The sequence below is a fragment of the Cuculus canorus genome, chromosome 3 (genome assembly GCF_017976375.1).
Source record: "Cuculus canorus isolate bCucCan1 chromosome 3, bCucCan1.pri, whole genome shotgun sequence".
NCBI lineage: Eukaryota > Metazoa > Chordata > Aves > Cuculiformes > Cuculidae > Cuculus > Cuculus canorus.
The window spans coordinates 51,907,587-51,930,380 of record NC_071403.1 but is presented as its reverse complement, the minus strand read 5'-3'; the positions used below and the strand labels follow the sequence as shown (position 1 = coordinate 51,930,380).

General features: G+C 38.0%; 1 protein-coding gene across 4 annotated transcripts in view; it reads left to right on the top strand.

Annotated features, from left to right (window-relative positions):
• The window catches only part of TAB2 (TGF-beta activated kinase 1 (MAP3K7) binding protein 2), a 64,206-nt gene extending 41,979 nt beyond the window's left edge, over positions 1-22,227 (top strand). For 2 of the 4 annotated variants that reach the window (XM_054062273.1, XM_054062274.1), the window contains exons 2-7: positions 1,904-2,093; positions 6,854-8,366; positions 15,521-15,681; positions 16,324-16,417; positions 17,728-17,808; positions 20,216-22,227. In XM_054062273.1, coding sequence (XP_053918248.1) covers positions 1,992-2,093; positions 6,854-8,366; positions 15,521-15,681; positions 16,324-16,417; positions 17,728-17,808; positions 20,216-20,361 — 2,097 coding nt within the window. In that variant the 5' untranslated portion in view covers positions 1,904-1,991 and the 3' untranslated portion in view covers positions 20,362-22,227. Of the gene's footprint in view, positions 1-1,903; positions 2,094-4,731; positions 5,021-6,853; positions 8,367-15,520; positions 15,682-16,323; positions 16,418-16,885; positions 16,956-17,727; positions 17,809-20,215 lie in introns of those variants that run through there. The other 2 variants (XR_008449104.1, XM_054062275.1) reach the window with 2 other exon arrangements.
• The last annotated feature ends 567 nt before the right edge of the window (positions 22,228-22,794 follow it).

Sequence of the window (22,794 nt, the reverse complement as noted above, 5' to 3'; positions counted from 1 at the left end):
GGCTTAGTGGTCCTGGAGTACTATTTATGCCTGTCTTGTCATCCCTGCTGAAAATGATGTACTTTTTGCTTTCCCATCAATTCTTTGCAGTTTTTTCACCATCTTTTGAATCTCAAGAGAAGTTATAGCATTGCACTGCATTACAATTGAATCACAAGTGATGTTAATGCACTAAAAAATTATGCTGAATGCTCCCCAGTTAATTTGCCACATATCCGATTTAGTGCATAGAAGTACGAAAACAGAAACACAAGTACATAGGCTCGCTTCCAAAGTGAGTGTGCCAGTGGGATTATTGGGAAAGAACTCAAGCTAACAGGATTCAGGGACCAGCACATACAGGTGCTTCATGGCACTGGAGGTAGTTCTCTGCTGCAGGTTGCCATGAGTCAGCACATGGTGTAATAGTGTGTGTTGAATATGAGACGAAGAAAAAAAGAAAAGAAAAGCAGATAGAGAAGGGGAGGAAAAAGTGAATAAATTGATAGAGATGTTTGAATAAGATTTGCTAACTGAAGAGGTAAATGAATATCGGAGTTGACTGTTTGGGTTTCTTTTTAATTCAGAAATGGCAAGGTTCATACTATACTTACTACAAGGTGAAGCCAAATCTCACACACAGATATGTACATGCGCATGCAAAGGTGTATGGATCCATATATCGTAGAGGTCAGCCTGACCAAAACTTCCCTCCTGAGATGAGTGAAATACCCACAGTGTGTTGGCATTCTCAATGGGTGGTGGTTGAGTTGTGAGGAGCCTGGTCATCCTCACAGCAGATGACCCTGAAAGGCATCGTAGTTTAGGGGGCAATGCCAGGTGCAGCATGCTGTGGTCCTGGAGAGCTCAAAAGTTCACTTTTTGTAGCACCAGATATGATTGACTTCGGTCAGTATTTGTTGCCATTACTCATGTTAGGTAACTGTGGTACTTTCTATCAACTGTACAATTCTAGTATTTTCCGTATCGAACAGTTTTGGTATCATTGCTGTTATCCAGGTAGTGGGTGTACCAGGCTATTAGGAGGTAACTGATAAGCCGTCCATTCTGCAGGGGTCCTTTCCCAAACACAGCAGTTTCGGATACTTTAGGAGAGTGCCTTAAGGTTCTGACTCACTGCATTTTTGCAGTGGGAATTCTTTCCCCCTCAAACGTGCTTGACTTACCCTGGATCTGCAGTGGGAGATTACAGGAGATTACAACACCACACCAGGACAGATAATTTGTGCAAATGTGTTGATTGGGTGATTTTGATATAATCTTATTAATAACTCTTCATTAATTTCCTTCAAAGAAGAAACGGAAACCTGAGTTGTTTTAGGATTACTTCCATCTACACATAATCTCATGATACTTTTTAAGTACGTTGAGTGAAAAACAAGTAGGCTACTGCTAGTAAATCCTGAAACTTAAAAGCACCAAACTTCTAGCCATGGTATCCCGATAGTAAACAATAGCAGTAATGGTAACAGTGTAGGTATACTCAAAAGCTGGATGAACGCTGTATTCCTATTTTTAATGTGAACTTGTCTGTGTTTACTTGCGTTTTAAATATGAAAAAAATGCTATTCTTAGAAACATGAGTTTTAATACTTTAATAAATGAAGTCTTTTTTTATTCTTTATTTTATAATGTCAATATAAAACCAAAGTAGAAGGAAACTGCTCAGGAGATGTATCTGTAAGTGGGCAATTTTCAAGGTTATCAAAGTATTAAGAAAATGAGTTAGCTGGAGGTGTCACATGGGGAAATGTTAGCATAAAACAGACTTTATATCTTGTAATTGGAAAGGGGAGTTGTGTGGGAGTGGGGTTGGGGGTAGGGGGAGTAATGTTTTTTGTTGTTTTTTGTGAAATCGAAAGTGCATGCTTTCAGTGTCTTAAGGCTTTCCTTCCTCTTCCAGAAAATGCTGGGACAGAAGAGATGAGTACTCCCTTTACTAAGGCCTGAAACTGCCTGTTGAAAAACAATCCTGACCAGGCAATATACGAATGGCCCAAGGAAGCCAGCAAATTGATATTCAGGTTTTACATGACCTGCGACAGAAGTTTCCTGAGGTACCTGAAGGTGTTGTATCCAGATGCATGTTACAGGTCAGTGTTCTTTTAATGACTGTACAAGTAAGCAGTGTAGCGTATTTTAAGGTGTTATATATAGGTATCTCCTTCTGAAAGCACTTTTTTCTTTCCATTTTCCTTTTTGAGTGAGGCAAACGTTCACGGCCAATTTCTTTGTGTTGCGCACCAAGTTAAATGTTAAATTGATGTCTCTCTTTCCATGTCTCAAAGGGGGAGGTCCAAGGTAAACCAGCCTGTAAAACCAGTGTGTGCATGGGGACTACTTTGGCCGTCTCAGGAGCCAAAACTAACTGTGGCAAAAGGAGGGATGCAAAGCCACCTTGAGACCATTAGGGACAATTTAAGGCAGTGCTACAGAAGTACAGCTTGTTGTTCTGGGGTTTCTCTTTTCTTTTTTTTTTCTTTTTTTTTTTTTGCTACGTGGTTTCTGTCAGGCTTCAAGGTAATTAGCGCAGCTCTTGCCTGCATGCAGGATGGCCCTGCAGCTCCCTTGGCCTGCTGGTGGCCTTGCGTATTTTCTGCAGCAGGGAGCCTAGGAGTGAAAAATTCTCTGAGTCTGTCTGAATCAGACAGGGCTAGGTGGTTGTAGCCTAGCATCCACCGTATTAGACCCGAGTAGGTGTGATGCAGTGGTGTGCTTCTGCCCAGTGCTTCCCAGGACCTTGGTTGCCAGATGGGCTTTGTTTGTTTTGTGGTAGCTTTGGAGTCTGTGCTGCTAATCGGTGGATTTCTATTGGGCTTGGAAGTAACAAAGCATTTTTTGGCTGGTAGTACAGTTCAGTAAGGCTATGGACTGCCATATCAGTTTCTACTTCCAGCTATCTGTTTTCCTACTGCCACTATCAGAATACTTATATATGATATATTTTCTATCAACTTCTGCTCTATAACATATTGTTAGTTAATTCAGCAGATATGCTCATCCAAAGCCCGACAGAGGGACACCTGAATGCCTGGTGTTAACAAATGCTGATAAACTTACTTGACTATGTTGCTTAAACATATTTGCTTTGCATTTTCCAGTGATCCCAAAGTATCCATACTGATTGGAATTTTTTTTCATTATCTAAGGTATTCAACCTTTGAGTACTCTGAATAAGAGGATTGTCTGAATGTTCATACTTATCATCAGTATATACAACTTGATTGGAAAAAAGATGGGTCATGAGCTCCCAGAAGCTAGCTGTCTCTGGATTATGGTTAGGACATCTGTGGTTATAATTCAGCATTCTTGGTATCATAATGTTTGTCTTGCTTTTTATATGTATTTTTATTTATAAAATACATATATGTGTATACTCACATATGTATATGTAGTCACACACACATGCATCCAAATACAGTGTTTGTACTATTGAGAGTAAATCGTGACCGTGCCAATTTAATGTTCATTTTTTCAAGACTTTGTCATTACATTCCTTTCATACTAGAGTAAGAAGCTGCAAAAAGTGCAATTCTTTGAGAGAATTGTTTTAATTCAAAAATTCTGTAGGGTAACTAGTGTTCCATATATGCAATATTACATTAATTTATAACACTAGCAAACTACTATTGTTGCTAGCCAAGAGCTTCTAAGTCTCTAACAAAATCTTGTCACATTGGTGGCTCTTTGGAATTTCAGGAGTTTCTCTGGTTTCTCTGAATCTATTAGCTTCTAGCTATGCTACTTCTCTGAGATAGTGGGGTTTGGGGTTGGGTTGGGTTTTTTTCCTAAAGAAAGAAGTCTAATATGACCTTTAAACCAACAAATTTTATACTTGAACTGGTGGTAAAGATTGGAAAGCAGAGTTTGAGTGTACTTTTCCATGTGCTTGCAATACTGCTGGAACAGTGTCTGAATTCTGAGTTCTGCCTTCCTGTAGCTGAGCATAATGGAAAGAATGTCCAGTAAATGCAGTCACTATGGTTTAGGTCAGAGATAAGTACTTAAGGGCATTATCAGGTATAAGAGGTGGTGTGTTTGCCTTGACCCACAATACCTGATGTAGAAGCATCATGTGTCAGGATGAAGTTGATTTTAAACCAGGAACTGTATCTCAGGAGAGAACCTGAAAGAGTTTAAGCAGTTATTCAGTTTATAGTGGTATTGATAAGAAGCTTTTATAACAGATCACTGTGAATTGTGCAGGAAGACTATACAGATACCTCAGTCCTCCTCTTTAAATTTTTTAAGCCGAACACTTTCAGCTTGCTTTGAAAGGAAGCTTTGTAGCATTATATGCCTGTAATGAAAAACTTAATGATAAACACAGTATGCAAGTATCTTGAGGTGAATAGCTCACTGTTGAAATATCTAAATGATATCTAATATACTGAAGACAGAAGACCACCAAAAATTTAATAGGATGAAATTTAAACCTGTGTTGTCTAGGGAGTGAAAGATTTTGTTGCTTTCTTGGGCTGACGACACTGAATGTTCATGAAAAGTTTTGCATCCCTCCATTCTTCCCAACAAGCCGCCTGCATTCAGCTCTCCCCTTCTCATTTAAAGGAGTCGCTGCAGCATTCCCAGTCTGTGGACATTGTCCCCTTTTGGGGTTTTCTGTGTCTGGAGCACTCTAAAACTAACTGCTCCTCAAGTCTACCTCCTCTCCTTGCTTCCTCGTTTCCCTCCAGCATTCTTATTCTTTCTTTTTTTTTCTTTCTCTTTCAGGGTGCCAACATTTTAGACTCAATTGGGACATGGGCAGAGCTAAGATGAGGGGTATTGTTTTGCTGGAATATGCTCAGTTCTGCCATCAACCGGTTCTCTGATCTATAAAGAGCTAGAAGCGGTTGAAACTGCCTCTGCCAGCCAGAAGATGCCAGGGGTTCCATGTGCCCCCGTTTCCCTTTGAGTTCTCCAATTTACTCATTGACGTCACTGAAATTTTGGAATTGATTGGATGCAGTCTTAAAAAAGAAAAAAAAAAATTATCCAAAGAAATGCATTCAAGCTGAATGTAAGGGCCTTGCGAGCTTGGCCTGTTCCTTTTTGGTTTGGTATTTTTGGCCTTTCTGTTAATAATTTTAATTCACTTAAGTTCATGCAAAATCTGCCTTTGAGATCTTTCTAGCTTGTTTTTCTGTGGCATCCTATCTTTTACCCTTTTCTGGCTCTCTTTTCTCCTTTGCAACAAATACAAGGCTATTGTTCTTATCTTTTCTTACCCACTATTCTGTCCATGTGTGATTCCTTTCTTCACTACTAACTTCACTTGATTATTTTATCCCCTGGTGCTTATTCCAAACCATCAGTTTGACCCATTTCCATATCTCAAGATTTTTCTGCAACAATCTTTATGTACAGCTGGCTAGTTAGCCTTTAGGGAATCCTGTTATTTTAAAAGGTTCTTGTGGCTGGGTTTTTTTATGGGATTTTTTTTGTTTAAGAATTCAGAACTGTATCTGGCCTGTGTGAAGACATAGTTTTGGTTTTGTGGGTAGAGTTTAGCTTTGTCATCCCTCTCCCACTTCTGTTCTGTCTGCCCTTTTTGCGCTCTCTTTCCCCCCTGCCCTTTTTTTTTTTAAATCTGAAAGGTAGAGAGAGTCTTGTGGTGTCTGCACAACACTTTAAGATTGTTTAAGATGAGAACTACTGTCTGCTAGTTTAACAAAAATAACTTGGTACAAAGCATGCAGCATGGTTCACTTTATCTTGCTTGTGTTATTCTTTAACTAACTGATAATGTTACTACTTGGTATATGTGGTTTTTTTCCTTGATCATATGCATTCCTTCTAGTAACTGTTTATGTGTGCTGGATGAATTTGACACCTATTTAGTTTTAGTAACATCTGGGCCTCAACAGGTGCTCCTCTGGCTGAAAGTATTAATGCTTATTTCTTGGGGGTGAGGGGGAGACTTCCGTAAGAAAAATGATACGGACATTATACCACTGATGCATGTTCACTGTTTTCTAAAAATACTTATGTAGAAAACTAAATTGGGAAGATCTGAGTGCAATATTACTAAACATGTCCAAAAAAGAAAAGAGGTATTAGCAGCTTGCTTCTGAAATGTTCTTTAAAAGTAAATTAGCTAGGTTGTGGCTTTTGTTCTAAGTCATCCTGTTACAGCTTTTATAAAGTAACTGTACAAATGTAGATATTTAAAAGCTTTGTAAGCAGTGGTTTAAAATGAAAATACGTATATCCCCTGGGTTTTCCATTAGTAGGCTCATCTTGCAAAAGAGTAATCCTGCTGGATTTGTATAAACTGAATTTTAATATTTCTTTTGAAGTCATGTGCAACTCCTTGGGTCGGCATGTTTCTTCTCTGCGTAAGATTCACTTTCATTTTCAGCAGGAGGTAATGCGTAACTGGTATTGAAGTGTTTTGGAAAACATTTAAAACAAACATGCTTTTTGATTTTTGCTTTTAAGTTATTAACCAGTGCAGGTGCCATGAATCCATTCTTTGTCTTTTTCCCACTCAAGTCAGAGAATTGGTCATTGCTGAAGATTGTTCTAACACTGAGAAAGAATAGCAAAAGTATTCATCCAAGGTGTATTATTCTGTATGATGTTAGCTTGTCAAGGTCCAAGATCTCCCTGTCATTGCTTCAGCAGCAATGCAGTGCAGACTTCCACCCTTGGTGCGAGTGACTGTCACTGTTCTCAAAATAGCAAGCTTCACATGCAAGCCCCTTGTGCATGTGCAGCAGCTGTGCTAGCCAACCACCTAAAGCTTTGTTTGATGTCACACTGTTAATTTTTCAGTGAGGATTTGATGCATATGTATCTAACTGTGATGAAATGTTATCAGTAATGTCAAACTTTCATCTGTCTTTTATAGAATAACAATAATTTGGATGCCTGTTGTGCAGTTCTCTCTCAGGAGAGCACAAAGTATCTCTACGGTGAAGGAGACCTAGGTTTTTCGGATGACTCTGGGATTCCTGGACTACGAAATCACATGACATCTCTTAATTTGGATTTGCAGTCACAGAATGTGTATCATCATGGAAGAGAAGGAAGTAGAATGAATGGAAGTAGGACTCTATCTCACAGCGTCAGTGATGGACACCTTCAAACCAGTCAATCCAACAATGAACTGTTCCAGCAGGAACCACAGACAGCACCTGCACAGGTTCCACAAGGATTTAATGTCTTTGGGATGGCTAATACAGTTAGTACTTCTAATCCAGGGCAGCATCTTGGCTTTCACATAGGCAGCAAAGGAGTGTCTAACTTGTCTCAACAAACGCCCAGATTCAACCCTATTATGGTAACTTTAGCCCCAAATATTCAGCCTGGTCGCAATACGCCTACGTCTTTGCACATACATGGTGTACCTCCTCCTGTACTTAACAGTCCACAGGGAAATTCTATCTATATTAGGCCTTACATTACAGCTCCTAGTGGAACCGCTCGACAGACACAGCAGCAGCCAGGCTGGGCATCTCAGTTTAATCCCGTGCACCCTCAGCAAGTCTACCAGCCTTCGCAGCCAAGTCCCTGGACTACTCTTCCAACATCCAGTAATACGCCACATACCTCATCGCAACACTCAACTCAGCCAAATCAGCAAGGCCACCAGACTTCTCATGTCTATATGCCTATCAGTTCTCCTACTACTCCACAAGCACCTACAATTCATTCATCTGGTAGCTCACAATCCTCCGCTCATAGCCAATATAACATTCAGAATATATCCACAGGACCTCGCAAAAACCAAATTGAAATCAAACTTGAACCACCACAAAGAAACAGTTCTTCTAAGTTGCGTTCAACTGGCCCTCGCTCCTCCACTAATCCCTCTTCCCTCAACAGTCAGACATTAAGTAGAAGTCAACCCACTGTTTACATATCGGCCAGTCCTCCAAATAATGATGAGGTGGTCACACGCGGTCAACCCAAGGTCTACATTTCAGCAAATGCCACAACAGGAGATGATCAAGTTGTGCGGAACCAGCCCACGCTTTTCATATCGACAAATCCTGGAGTATCTGCTACTTCTAGGAATATGTCTGGTCAAGTAAGCATGGGTCCTGCATTTATTCATCACCATCCACCCAAGAGTCGAGCAGTGGGCAACAGCACCACTGCAACCTCTCCTCGAGTGGTTGTTACGCAGCCTAACACAAAATATACTTTTAAAATTACAGTTTCTCCAAATAAGCCCCCTGCAGTTTCCCCGGGGGTAGTATCCCCAACCTTTGAACCTACAAACCTTCTAAACCTTCCTGATCACTATGTTGAACCAGAGGGTATCCAGCATCTTACTGACCCTGTTTTAGCACATGTGGATAGGATCAGTGATGCACGGAAATTGAGTATGGGATCTGATGATGCTGCCTACACGCAAGGTAATATTCTTAATATAAATAGTAGAGATTTCAACCAAGTTGTCAATTCAGAATGTAGATTACTGAACAAGAAACAGTTGATAAACCTTTGTGATGTTAATACAGTATCTGCAACTTTAGCATTCATGAGCATTTCCTAAATAAATAACAAAAGCTTTAAGAGCAAATCATAGATTTCTTTTTTTTGGTGAAGACATATAACTGAATATTTGGAGATAGTGTATCTACTTAAGATAAACAGAATAATTATCTGTTTAATGGAGTCATAGTGTCATTTTTAGGTTGTTCTCAAAGAAACATCTATGCTTGTTCAGATTTGTCCTAACAATTTAAAGTTACAAGTCTGCTGGCAGATTTTTTAATCAGTTGAAATACTGTTCCCATTGGATAAAGTTCCTTTTTTTATTTTCCTTTCTGTGAGCATTAAGAAGCAAGAAAAGTGAACTTAAAGAACAAGTAGCAGGACAAAGTGTTGTCCTCCATGTTTCGTAATGGGTGCTGACAATGTGCTTAAAGTCTTGATAATTATTGCTGTTATGTTATAGAATGTGCAAAGTAACATTACGTCAAAGTGAGCCATTTTAAAAGACCAATGATGTAATGGGGAGGGAAAACTTAGAATTTGATACAGCAACTCAACCTGTTAGTATTTTTCTTCTGTTATCATGTTTTTGCATGTTTTTATTATGAACTTGATAGTTTATTAACTCTTCTGAGGACTTCTTGTATAAAGATGTTGAATGAGTCTTGCGATATTTAAGCAGTATTCAGGATAGATTGTAAAAATAATTTCTCTTTGACCCCATAGATTCTCTTTGGACTTGGCACAAAATTAATCCTTAAAAAAATGGTACTTTACAGAACTACTCTAAATGTTCTTCAGATTAATTTAGCCATTTTGTTGTGTGAGTACAGTGATCGGGATGCTGTAAGCCTGGTCTGCATCCTGAACTACTGTAGTAATGAAGTAAATCAAAAACTAATTATAGCTTGTGCACTGCTTCTGGATGTAATTATATCTTTGAGAGAATAATCCCTCCTAACTCGAGTGTCTAAAGGTTAAGTGTCAGTACCAAAAAACTAACACCCTAGACTGTCTTTTACAATCAATCAAGAGCTAAACTTCAGAAAATAATTCATTTGTAGATAAGCAAAACAAATTGCCTTCCAGAAGTGGTATTCCATTTCCTTACCCTGAAGTCCTTACTTGACTGGCTGTTTTAGTCCTAGAAGTCTTTGGATACCCAAAACTAAGCAATCAAATCTTGTCCTTAGGCTCTTCAAGATCATGAACTTGCTTCCCAAGCATTCTCCATTTTAGGAACTTGGTGAGGAAGAGTGTCTCTTTCTCTTGTTCTGCCTTTCTGATGGAACGGACTTCTACGAGGTCTAGCTCTTCATCTCTCATTTCCTCAGTAGTGATGGCTACTGTAACCTGACTTCCTGCACAATCTTGACAGGCTGCAGGTATCAGCATTCAGTTCATCAAGCTGAGGCAAGCTTGTGGTTCCTACTTGTGCTATGCAGCACAGTTCAACAGTATTGCCTGGCTCATACCTGCTGTAGACCCCAGTTGTTCCTGAAGCCAAGACATAAATGAAGCTTTTGGTTGAAGTATAGGTGCATGATGCAGGCTGCTTTTTAGATGAAATATAGACGTGTGATGTAGGCTGGTTAGTGCAGCCTTTGACTTTCAGATGACCGTAGGGAAGTGGCATCTTTCTATGTCCTTCACTAGTTTGTATAAAATGTACTTATGATTCTGAAGTTTTTTTACATTCAGGTGTGTTTAGGGTTTCTGGCATGTGTTCTTCTATTTCTGCTGCAACAAGTGAAGTGTTTTTAAATTTTAGTTATTTAATCTTTGGAAATTGGAGAATTTTGTGGTAGACTGATTTGTATGATCCTGATATTTGTAGTTCTAATTATTGCTTTTAAACGCGAGTCTTTTACTTGAGGTGATTTTTTTTTTTTCCTGTTACATACTAAAAGTGGTTGGAATTACTTCATAGTTTGTATTGTGAGGCCATGTTCTAGCTGCTTATAATTTAGCCTGACTGTGCAAAAAAACTTCCATGCTAGGTGCTTGTCTCATTTTAATTTTAGCCAGAACAGATGAGCAGTTTCTCTGGCCATGATTAGAGAAAAATCTGCTTTCATCAGCCTTTCCATTTCTGCCCAGAATGGTCCTTATCTTGGCAGGGAGAACTAAAATTGGCTTGGGGTAGAAGGAATGTGGAAGGTGGAATTGCTTTGGTGTCAAAAGAGATTTCCTTCACTGTGTTTCAGTGAAATACATTCATATGCATGACCCAGCTCAGGAGAATAGAAGGTGCGTTGAACCTATCTGCAAGTGCTACTGCACCTGAAAAGCTTTTCCTTCACTTACCTTGTCTGCAAGCACCCCAGTCTCTATTATTGGATTTCTGGTTTTCCTCCCCTGATTTCCTCTGTTGTTCTCTGCAGTAAATCACAACAGGTAGTAGAAGGTTACCATGGGTCTCTGTCTTGTTTGCTGCTGGAACTGGTGATTATACGATGTGAAAAGGATTAGCTCAGATAACTACATTGATTTTAAGATATTGACTGTTTAGCACATGTGGAATACCAGGTGATATCTCTGCAACTGACTTGGTGATGCTGAGAAACTCGATTTCACCAGACTTTTCAGAAGTGGTTGCTAACTGGTGTTTCTCATTTTCTGGGATTCCAGTTTCAAATACTGTGGATTTGTTTGTGGAAATGTTGAGAGCACTCATCTATTACTGAAGTCAATAAGAATTAACAATGCTGTGAAAAAAGTAATGCTAGGTGCCTGCTCACTAGGACAACCAAAAGAGGATGCACTTTTATGCTAATCTTTTCAGTATCAGTTCTGTCTGTGGAGAGGTGTATCAGTTTCCATACCTTAGCAGAGACTTCAATTTATAACATGATTTGTTTTATTAATACAAAGTAATTACTTGAGCCTTCAGTTTATAATTTCCTTTAGTTTAAAATATTTTATGGATGAAAAACAGTGAAATCCTCTTAGAAACTGAAAATTCTGTAGTCTGAAATGTTTCTAGTGATGTGCACTTATTATGCATGGAAGACTAAACAATTATTTAATAGATGCTCCTTCTGTGTATAGCTTTTCATCTGTATAATGGGCAGGCATCCTGCCAAGAAAATACATAATTGTGTAATAGAATCTGTAGGTTGACTTTTTCAGACTGAGGATCTTAAGTTCAATACTACTTGACCTTTAACTTTCTGACTTCTTCATAGTTGTTTCTTTAACTTGGGGAGGGGATGGCATGCATAGTTAATTAACTCATTAGTACCAACTTTGGATATGTATGTGGATGTAGATTTACTTAGTAATTCTTGCCACCGTGTTTTTAATGTAAGTCAATTGATAAACTAGTTTGACTTGACATTTTGTACAGTTCTTGCTTTTGTTTATTGGAGCTTTTTAAAATGTTCAGAATGAAAAAAAGCTACAGGAAAGAAATTTCTTAAAATCCTAACCAGTTTAAAAAAAGACCTGAGTGATATACTGCTGTGCACCATGCTGCAAGGGGCCTTAAGCCCCTTACATCATGTGATTTAAGAAAAAAATACAGCCTTATGTTTCGCTTTTGATATCAGGCCCCACTCTTGAGCAAGCCTCTTGGAAAAATAGGGTATTAGAAAGGGAGAACCAAAAATAAAACCACTTTGAACTGTTGAAACTGCGTATTAAATTACTGAATTCTGTGCAGCTTCAAATACAGATTTTGAAAAACTCTACAAACATAAATGTGTCCTGAGAACTTCATGAACCGACTGCCACAGAGTAATTGCGTTGCCAGAATTCCCTTTTCCTCCATGTTTGGCAAACTAAAGTTTCAGAAGTTCATAGAATAGGATGAAATCATTGTGTTCCTAGATAAGCTGTTTTTTTAGAAACAATTGTAATAACAAAAGACACTCTAAAGCAGCAGTTGTTTAAAATCCACTTGGAGAAAACAATTATGCGTATGTTTTCAGACTTCTAAGTATATTCAGTACCTGCTTGAGTAGGTCTCTAGGAAAGGCAAAGTGAACTTTTGTCCTCCAGACTTTCATGCTCCTTATAATTGTGATGATTTACAGCCTTTTTTTGTGGAAAATGCATGCTCTGAATGTCAAAGGAAACAGTGGCATCTGCCAAAGCGTTGAAGTGTACTGTTGTCAACAATCTGCTGAATGTAATCTTGCAGAAGCTGAAAAAATTGAATGTACATAGTACCCTGTTTGCACATAATTAAAAAGATGAACATGAAATTGGTTCTGGTTGTAGTACAACAATGACAAGTCAAGCAGGCAATCTTTGTACTTCTTTTGCTAGGGTGATGATAGTAAATAGCTCCTTTTTAAGCATGTCTGAACAAACAAGTGAAAGCTTGAGGCATTCTGGCTTATGCCTATGCTGGCTGTATAGGTAGTATCCCCTTCCTATAAGAAGCACAGGATTACCAAAAACACCATTGAGGGTCTCCTCAGGGACAGTGTGAAGTGGATCAGATAGACAAATTACATTAGATTGAGATGTGCTGCAGTATTTTCTTAATGTTTTTACTTGCTCTGATTAACACTAAAGGGAGCTGAATACTTAAATTGCTGTTTTCCATTAATAAATACTGATGTGGCATAAGGGAAGATTCTATCTTCCCCACCTCATTTTCTTTTTTTTCCTACAGCTGACAAATTGCTCTTTAAGAAAAATTACTAAATTTTAAGCGTACCAATATCAAGTAATTAATCATCTTTAATCATACTGGTAATTTTTCCATGAGTGTGTTTAAAATCTGTTGGGATTTGAAATTGTAAAGTGGTGGAGTAATCACAAAGCTGGTAGGAGAATAAATTGGATCATGTCTGGAAAGTGATGTGAAAATAAAGAGCATCTAATAGTGCTGTGGGCATCCATCAGTGCCTTCATTTCCATAATGACAGCTTAGTTTCTAAACAGGAGAAGTGGGAGAACGCTAAAGTTGGAAGGGGGAAGTGGGGATGGGGCAAGCAACAAGAGCAGCTGAAAAAAAAAAAAGGAGGGGGGTGCAGGGAATGGCAGGGAAAAGTTCTCCATAGATGCAGTCTTATCTTTCTCGCAAGTCCATGCCATGCTGTGTCCTGGAGATAACTCTGGTTGCAATCTTCCTCGCTTACCCTGTCCAGTGTACTCGCTGCTCGGCTGCATTCATAGTTTGACAGTTTGAAGAGTTCAGACTCTGGTCAGCAGAGAACAGCTGAGTTGGCTGCAGGTCAAGTACCAATAACCTGGGCTTCAAGGAGTTGACTCAGCAGCAATACCAAGGCAATGAAAATAGAAGGGACTATCTAAAAGTGGAAGTAAAGTGTAGAAGGGTAAAAGGGCTTGTACTCTCCCTGAAAAAGCTGGGAGAGTCAATGTTCTGTTCTTCTTTTTTGTTGTTTGTTTGTGGGGGGTTTTTTTGTACCTTCAGCTATATTTATAACTCCTAGAGATCATAAATGGGGAAAACGTTCCCTCAGCTGTTTCTAAAACTTTTCAAGAGGAAAGGCTGTCTTGTGAGACTACTTGCCTGATGATTTCAAGTCTTCAACAAAAATTTTTATCTTGGGATTTCAGTTACTACGATTTTTGTTACATGTGATCATATCTGCAACTTTAATTGTTGTATGACTAATGGCTACCTCAAATAAGGGTGTTTATTTATGCAAATATCTCTTAAATTGAACGAAACCAAGCAGGAGCTCAAGCAGTATTGTCATTTCAGTATCTTTTGAACCCGTGTGACTCAAAAGCCTAGACTGAATCTCAGCAAGGCCTTGGTGTTCTGTAACACTGTATGAAAACAGTTTGACGTGGTTCCTTGTTGAAGAACCTCTGGAAGACAAAATGTGATGAATGAATGAACAGGCAGGAGTTGCAGTAGAGAGCAGTACTGCTTGCTGAATATATGGTATGGTGCATCTTTCTGGTATACTGTTTTTTTCCTTTGCTACTGCTCAGGAAACCTAACCAACCAAATTTGAGTGCTTCTAATTTGGTACCTGAATAAATCGTTGTGAATTAATTATCACATTCCAGCCAGAGTTTTGCTTTAACACTTCATGAAACAAATTCAATCTTTTTAAAATAACTTGTTACTGTTACTTTTTCTTAATTTCCACAGTACTCTGAAGGTAACCATAATCTGTGAAACTGGTCTGACTTTATATGAGTTGGGATTTAATGGCTGAATTAATGGCTCTGCAGAAGTTGAAATTATTGTTGTGTTTACTTAATGAAATACTTTTTTATTTTTCTAGAACATGATTATTGCTTTGAGTAGTATTATCTGCTCATATGGTAATATTTAGTAGTATACCTTCCTTTAGTGAAATAAGCTCCTTAAGTTGTATTAACTTGATTGCATCTTCTGTTCTTTATAGCTTTAAAAAGCTGTGGTTTAAATGCTAACTTCATCATTTCTAAATTAGGGCGTCTCATGTAATTTTCTTTACAAATAGTAGGCAGTGTTAAAAATTAGAAGCTGAGCTAATGGTTGTGCGCTGTAGTTTAGGGATAAATGGCGTACAATCCAGCCTCTGTGATAAATATAACTGATGTTTGCCAATGGTATTGCTTGGAGCACTTTCTAGTTTAGTTTCATTTGGTGTCTCCTGCTATGACAAGAACACTGGATTATGTTCCAAGCCAAATAGCAATAAAACCCAAAATACTAATGCTTATCTAGCATATATACTACTCTTCTATTCCAGCTGTCTCCCTGAAATCCTCTTCGTACTACCTGGTTTCCAATGATTGGGCTGAATACAGCAGAAGAAAAAGTGTGTGGGGTTTTTTGTTTCTGGTACTCGTTCTTGTAGATTGGTTGGGTTCTTGAAAAAGATATTTACAGATTACAGTTACATTTTGTGTGATCATCTGTTACCTTGTATGACTTTCTCATTGTATTTGCTTGTTTGTAATGTTTTTGTGCTGTTGTCAAAAATATGATACTGTCTTATGGCAGATATTTTTCTTGTGAGGAGAATGGAAAAGTGATCTGTAGTAATGTTTTAGACTGTATTTTCCCAGAAGAACGCTAACTTTCATCTTTATCTGATGTTGCTATGTGAAGGATAATAAAGTAGATAAAATGGGACTTTATGTATTGCAGCTTTACTGGTACACCAGAAGGCCAGGATGGAGCGACTTCAACGAGAACTTGAGATTCAAAAGAAAAAGTTGGATAAACTAAAATCAGAGGTCAATGAAATGGAGAATAATCTAACACGAAGGCGCCTGAAAAGATCGAATTCTGTTTCCCAAATTCCATCAGTAAGTTGAAACGTCTCTAGGGTATAAACCTAAACCACAAGTGTGGTCTGTCAACGATAAATTAAAGGAACAGTTGTTCGTATTTTGATAGTATACTACTGACAAGCAGTATAGCTAGAATTAAACTGGTAAACAGCGTAGTTTAGAATAAAGACTAAATATCCATTATATAATCCAACTTTCAGTTCATTAATTGCTTTGAAGTTTTGCTTTCTAGAGGCACAGAAGGTTTGACATGGTAGTCCTTCCAGGTTTTCTTAAAGGCCTGAGCACCTAATGTTTTGGACTACAACTTAATACTTGTACTGCTTTCCACACAAAATATTTTTTTGGTCTTCATGAATATATAAGTCTCAGAGAAACTGATTAATGCACCAGTTTTCAGTGCTAGAAGATCAGCCATTCTGGTGAACCATTGGCTATGTCCTGACCACACTATGGAGGAGTTCAGTCAACTCTGAAGTCTGGTGAGAGAAAATAATTCAGTGAGCTTTTTGCAAGATAATGATTGGATTAAAAGTAAGGTCATTATAAGGGAAGGTTCTTATCTCCACTTCTGAAATAACTAAATGCTGTCTACCTGTGTGTGAATGATAACTAAAATGGGAGAATTTAGTCTAACAGGCAGATTTATTTTTTCAGCTGGAAGAAATGCAACAGTTAAGAAGTTCTAACAGACAGCTGCAGATAGACATAGATTGCCTAACCAAAGAGATTGATCTTTTTCAAGCAAGAGGTACAGTATGTCTTAGTACATCAGCAACTGTAAATGCTGATTTTTTTTTTTTTCTTTTAGTCTTTCACTCTGCATGTGTCAAAAGCGTCTGTTTATAAATGATGGGTGTGCACACTGTTTTCAGAATCATTACATTTGTTTGAGTGCAACCATGGAAGTAATTGTCTTCTAAGCCTGTTGTTTTTGTTGGCTTTATGATTTCCTTAATCCCATGGTCATTCCTATCTCATGCTTGGCTCAGAAGAGAGCAACTTGTGATGCCATTTATTTAATAAATGCTGTGGGGAAAATCTGATTGAGTATCAAGGAAGAGGGATAAGAGGTTTTCTAAATAATACAGCCATACAATATGCGTCCATCTTTCTCATCTTCCACTTCTGTCTTGTATGCAGCTTCTCATGTTAGCAAATGTGCAGTACAGTTGTAACTTCCGATGCACTCTCCTCCTTCCACTTTTCTTGTCTGCAGGGACACAGCATTTGGTAATGAGGGTGAAATTATGAGACAACTGAACCAATTCAACAGCTGCCAACAAGAGGTGTCTCTCTCCTTTCCTGTCTTGCCATTTACTGTGCTCTGTCTCTGTGTTAGCTTTATAGACCCTTTGCAGAGCTGATTGAGCTCACTAGCCAAGCAAAAGATGTTGCACTGCTGGAAAAGCTTGCTACAGCTGATGTGGGGGAGAGACACAGGAAGGGAGAACTGAGATGGTGAGAGGGAAGGGACTAAAGCTTTCCACTTGTAGCAGCAGCAAGCTGTTAGATCAGTTCGGTCATGAGATGTGAAAGTTCTTCAGACAATGTACCTGCAGATAAGGAAACAGGTGTACTGAAAGTAATGCTGCACTAAAAACTTGACCTTAACTAGAGAAGTCAAATTGAGTATGATTTCTATCTCTTTTTTTACAGTAAATTAGAGTCAGGAGTTCCTCTTAAGTATTAAATCTAAGCATATGTAGTATACTGTATATTAGATAACACTTTGCTTTAAGCACAGTTACAACTTAGAAAAAAAAATAGGTAAACTGTACTACTAAAATATTAGATAATATCAAATATTTAAGAGTGGCAGGAAAAATATATTTAAGGAGTTTTTTCTGCTGGATTATGTTTCTGACTTTATTGCATATTTTGGGCATTAAGTTTCTTTGTATGTAGTTGACATCGCTAATACCTCACTTGGGTCTATATTAACACCTTGATATAAAAGGTGATAAGTGAATAGTAGCACTGTTTCAGAATTATTGACAAAAAAACATAATATGCTTTCCTTCCCAAGTTTTTTAAAACTGCTGCACTTTTTATTTATAGGACCACATTTTAATCCCAGCGCTATTCATAATTTTTATGATAATATTGGATTTCTTGGTCCGGTGCCACCAAAGCCCAAAGGTACTGTACTGGTAAAATTTGGATTTAATGCTAATATGTGGTTTGCATCTAATATAAAGTTCTAGCCTGTGAATCTGGTTTAAATGTTAATTATGAAATGATTACTTCAAAAGCATAAAAACTTTAAATTTTATTTCTGTTGGGAGTAAATGTTTCTCTTTGCTCTTGTTTGTTCTCCATTTGTGTATTCGGGAAAGAGAAATATATTAAATGGGGTGTGTTTAAAGATGGATAATATGATGGGAGGTAGTTTAAGTAAATGGAAGTATCTATCTTTTTTAAAAATGAGTGTGATATGTTACTTAGGGATGAGTGAAACTCACTTAGATGGCTTCATCGTTGTCCTCCATGAAGAGAGGATTTATTATGTGTTACAATAACTCAGTTTGGTTACCCCGACTGGATTTCCTGGCTAGTGTACAATTTGTAGTAACAATTTACATAAAAGGTCCTTCAGACTATTGTGAAATATAGTTGTGGGTGATTGAAGATGATAGGAATGCTGCTCAGTAGGGCCACCTTGAACATTCTGCTTGTTGTTAAGTTTTCCACAGTACTTGCTTTTTGCCTTAATGGAATGTCAAAACAGAATTATTTCTTGTGCATTACAGAAAGCAGAGAATGAAATTAACTTGTTTGCAATAGCATCATGCTGTGACCTATAGGCAGGCCACCAAATGAAATAGATAATCCACTGATGTTTCTGTGCAGTTGTATCTGTCTGGGAAGTTCTCTAAATAATATATATGTGTGTGATTGGTCCTTGCAGTGTTCAGTAAGTGGTGTTACTGAACCTCATCTTGCGGATTTCTGATCATTCCGTATTTCAAAGTGGTCTGTATAAATTGGAATTTTTTTGTTCTGCAGACATAGTAAACCTTCCAAACCAGCACTGTTGTTTGTGCTTTGTAAGATTTTCTTCTGCTTCGTTATCCAAGCTGTTAATGAAAATACCGAGTGAAGTTACATCCATACACAATCCTATTAGACGCGTTTTACAGCAGAACCATGAAGAATTTATCAGAAGTTCTGTGAATTATGTAGTTCCCTTTACAGTGAATAAAAACCTAACCTATCAAAGAACAAAATTTAATTCTCTGTGACTGGCTGTTAACATTTGCATTGACTTATCTTCTAGGAACTCACAAATTCAAGCATGTAATAATTTGGTACAAGCTATCTTGATAATGCAAACTTAACCCTGACTGGTTTATAAACCTCTGAATTACCTCTTATCCTTTCTGGCTTGCTTTCTTTTTTTAAAATGTATCACTACTATATCTTAGTTCTTCATTAACTTTACAGTTCACTTTAAATAACAAATAATGTAGGCTGTGACTTAAACAAGAATTATTACTCTTAACAAAAGAATGAAAAATAATTCTTTTTGCAGTTGTGATTGGTAACATTGTTCTTCCTGAAGCTGTTGCTGTCATTTTGCAGCAGTTGCAATTGGCTACTTGCTCATGGGATGTTCTCCTGCTGAAACAATTGGCTATATGACATGGTAGTTGTCTAAACAAGGAACCCTTAACTTCAGAAGTCACTCTTCTCTCTTTTCATCTTTTTCATCTCTTTGGGTTTTTTTATCTCTTCTGTCTTAAAATAGTGAAGGTTGTTGTCTAACATGTCATAGAATGATTTGGGTTGGAAGGGACCTTAAAGATCATCCAGTTCCACCCCCCTGCCATGGATCAGGTTGCTCAAAGCTTTTTCCTCCAACACCCTTAGGAACACAAAGAAGTCCAGGCTGGGCTTCAGAACTGATTTTAGAAGAGATACTTTCTGCAGGTTTGGCAGCATGTGTTTTAGGGTCACTTATCTTCTGATAAGTCTGTTTGCCATGAACTCTTCAGCAAAACCAAAAAAATGCACTAGTATGCTTGGGAGGATTATTATGTAGCATGACTGAGTTAGGCACTGATTTTTCTTTAATGTATCTGACTGCTTATCTGGTTTGAGGAAGAGTTTCTGGTACTTATTCTAGGGTCAAAATGTTAAATGTATCAAAAGGTTACAGAGCAGTTATTTCTTGTCATAATGAATTTTAGAGTGCTGCATAGACCTTAGACTTCTAAATCTTGTGCGTGTTTCCTGTGCTGATTAATTTCTGAATTTTATCTCCTTTTCGTGCAACAGCCTTAAACTTAGACTGAAAGGGAAGAGAGCAGAGTGAAGGGATGGGAAACTTGCTTTTTATAGTTTCACCTTGTGCCATTTGGCCGACTTACAATCAAGCTGTGTAGTCAAGGGGGTGGTAAAAAGCTGCCTCTGTCAGTTGTAATAACTGTGCTGTTCTCAGAGGAACAAGATAGTTCTCAGTTACTGAAAAAAAAAAAAAAAATCAAAATTCTTTCCATGCTGTTCTTGGTTAATAACTGCTTATCTTATCTCTTTCATGTCACAGATCAGAGGTCCATTATGAAAACGCCAAAGACTGTTCCAGACACAGATGAAGATGAGGGAGCTCAGTGGAGTTGTACTGCCTGTACTTTTTTAAACCATCCAGCCTTAAATCGATGTGAACAGTGTGAAATGCCCAGGCATTTCTGAGCCAACAGGCCCATTACCTTTTGTAAAACCATAGCAGATGTACAAGGAACTATCCAGTCATGGGGGTACAAAAAAAGCACTTGTGCGTAAGATTTTGTAAAATTGAAGGTGTGATAAAATGGTATTTTGCTAATGTTAAATGTCTGCCCACAGAGCTAGTAATACCTCAGTGTTGTGTCACAGGCAGTTGAAATTCATTGGCTGGAAGGTAATCTGCTGAAAGACTCAGTTGCCGGCTGTCTAAACCATGTACAGTATTACCAGTATCCCAGTAACATACACCATGTTCAGTGCTTGGGTGTTGCCCATCCTCTTCTCTGCCCCAATGTCACTACTGAAGTTTGACAGGGGAAAGGAATAGAGTGCTAACATGTTTGTTTTCAGAGCTTTCAGTGAAACACTACATGCACAGAGGAGATCTAAAAGGAACAAGGTTTAACCATTTAAATTGTTTGCTGCCACGTAGTGCCTTCAATAAAGGGAAGAACTTCACAAATCAATGGTACTCTTTGCCTTGTCTTCCCTGTCATCTCTGTGAAGCCAGAAATGAGTACAATCATGTCTAAAGATAAAAAGGAAAAACTGCATGCGTTGTCTGTACAGTACACACAGTGAAATACCCCAAAGCTTTTCCTACTGTACATAGCTCTAGAGCCTGCTTTAAGTGATTTCTTTTCTTCACCTTTATTATTTTCTTGTACTTCTGTATGTATAGTGTAATAGTCTTTTTTGTTAACTTTCTTTTTTCCCTTTAAGTGATTAAGCACGATCATGTCCCTTTTTTTAAGCTTTTATCTGAGAGAAGTGATGCCTTAAAATAAGAGCATTAATGAGAAACTATGCACAAAATAGTTTTCCTCTGCTCATTCTGTACGTTGCTTTTGTAAATGCTGATGATCTGTGAAGACCTGCAGATGCAGCGTGGTAAAAATGTGGAAAAGTTGGAAGAGTTATGCATATAGTTCACTCTGTACACTGAGTTTTACGGTGGGTGACACGAGGTAGCATTTTGTCTGGCATGAGGAATCTTTATACTAAGAAACTCTCAACCCACCAACAGATCAGCATCCGATTTAAGCTTGCTTCATCTGCTGGGTATCTTGCAGACTCCTGAATAAGAGATTCATTGGGGAAGTACCTACAGTGCCAAAATCAACAGCAGCAGCATCGTACAGCTTTGTTCAAGGACTTTAAATGCTTTCCTGTTTGGGCAGCCAGTTTCTAAACCTGACTTTGTGGTGAAGTCTCGTATTTATAGAAAACAAGGATAGCAATATTTAGGACAACTGAAATAAAGGCTGGAAAAGAGAAGTCAAACAGACTTGAACACTGAAGCAACCTCAAGCATCTCTTTATTTTGATGATCTATTTTTTTAATGAAAATATTCACATGATCGGGGATCTATGTAACAGATCAAGAAAATGGAATTCCAGTACGGTATGCATGAAAGACGGCACGCAAAGAATTATGTAGCAGCACTTAGGGTGAGGCTGGAGGGAGTGGTAACAATGTAGCAAGAGACAAAGTAGACTGTCACCCACTGTAAACATTTGCCAGTGGACACTTTTATTAGGAGTTTTACAAGTGATCTATGTGAATGCACAGAGGCCTTTGTTTTGAAGGCTTTGCATTTTTTTTATGTGGGAAGAAAACGCCAGTCCCAGGTAATTAGGTGGTAGACCCAAAGCACTTGCATTCAATACATTTTGTTTATAAAATGAGGCCTTGTTTTTCAGCTTCATCTGCAGTTCTATGTGAAGATTGACAAATCAGTTTTTACCTGTTTATTAATAAAACCTAATTTGGATATCTTGAGTTGATGGTTTTGTGATTTAGCTGGGTAAACTGTCTTTGTAACAGATAAGTTATTTATAAAAATTAAAAAAAAATATATTCTAATGTTTGGATTTGTGATTTGTTTGCTTTTTACATGCTGTGGAGCAACAGAATACTCAACAAAACAATAAGCATTAACAGTATTAAAAGTTGTCTGATTTCTTATGACCAGGGATTTTATGTAACCCTTTGTTTTGTTGAATCTCATGTCTCTCCTGCCACGCAGTATTCGATTCAGTATGAATTCAGTGAGCGTAAGGAATGTGTTTCATAAAGTTGCATTGATAAGATTGTGTCCTGACCAAAAAACCATTCACTTATTCCTGGAGCAATGAGCTAGTCACAGTCCCTTTTTACTGCATGCTTTATGGGTTTATGAGTTTAAAATTATGTTTCTAATTCAAAATAGGCAGCCACTTTGTTCAAGGTAATAGATGACACACTTTGTACTGTTACTATAAGCACCACCTAAGGATTAATATGGTTAAGCTGTATTTCGGTGCTATGTATATTATAGTGATATGCAAGATGTGGAGTGTGCCTGGGCGTGTCTTTCGTACTTGGACCCTGTCTGGATAGTCACTTGGTATGTGGAG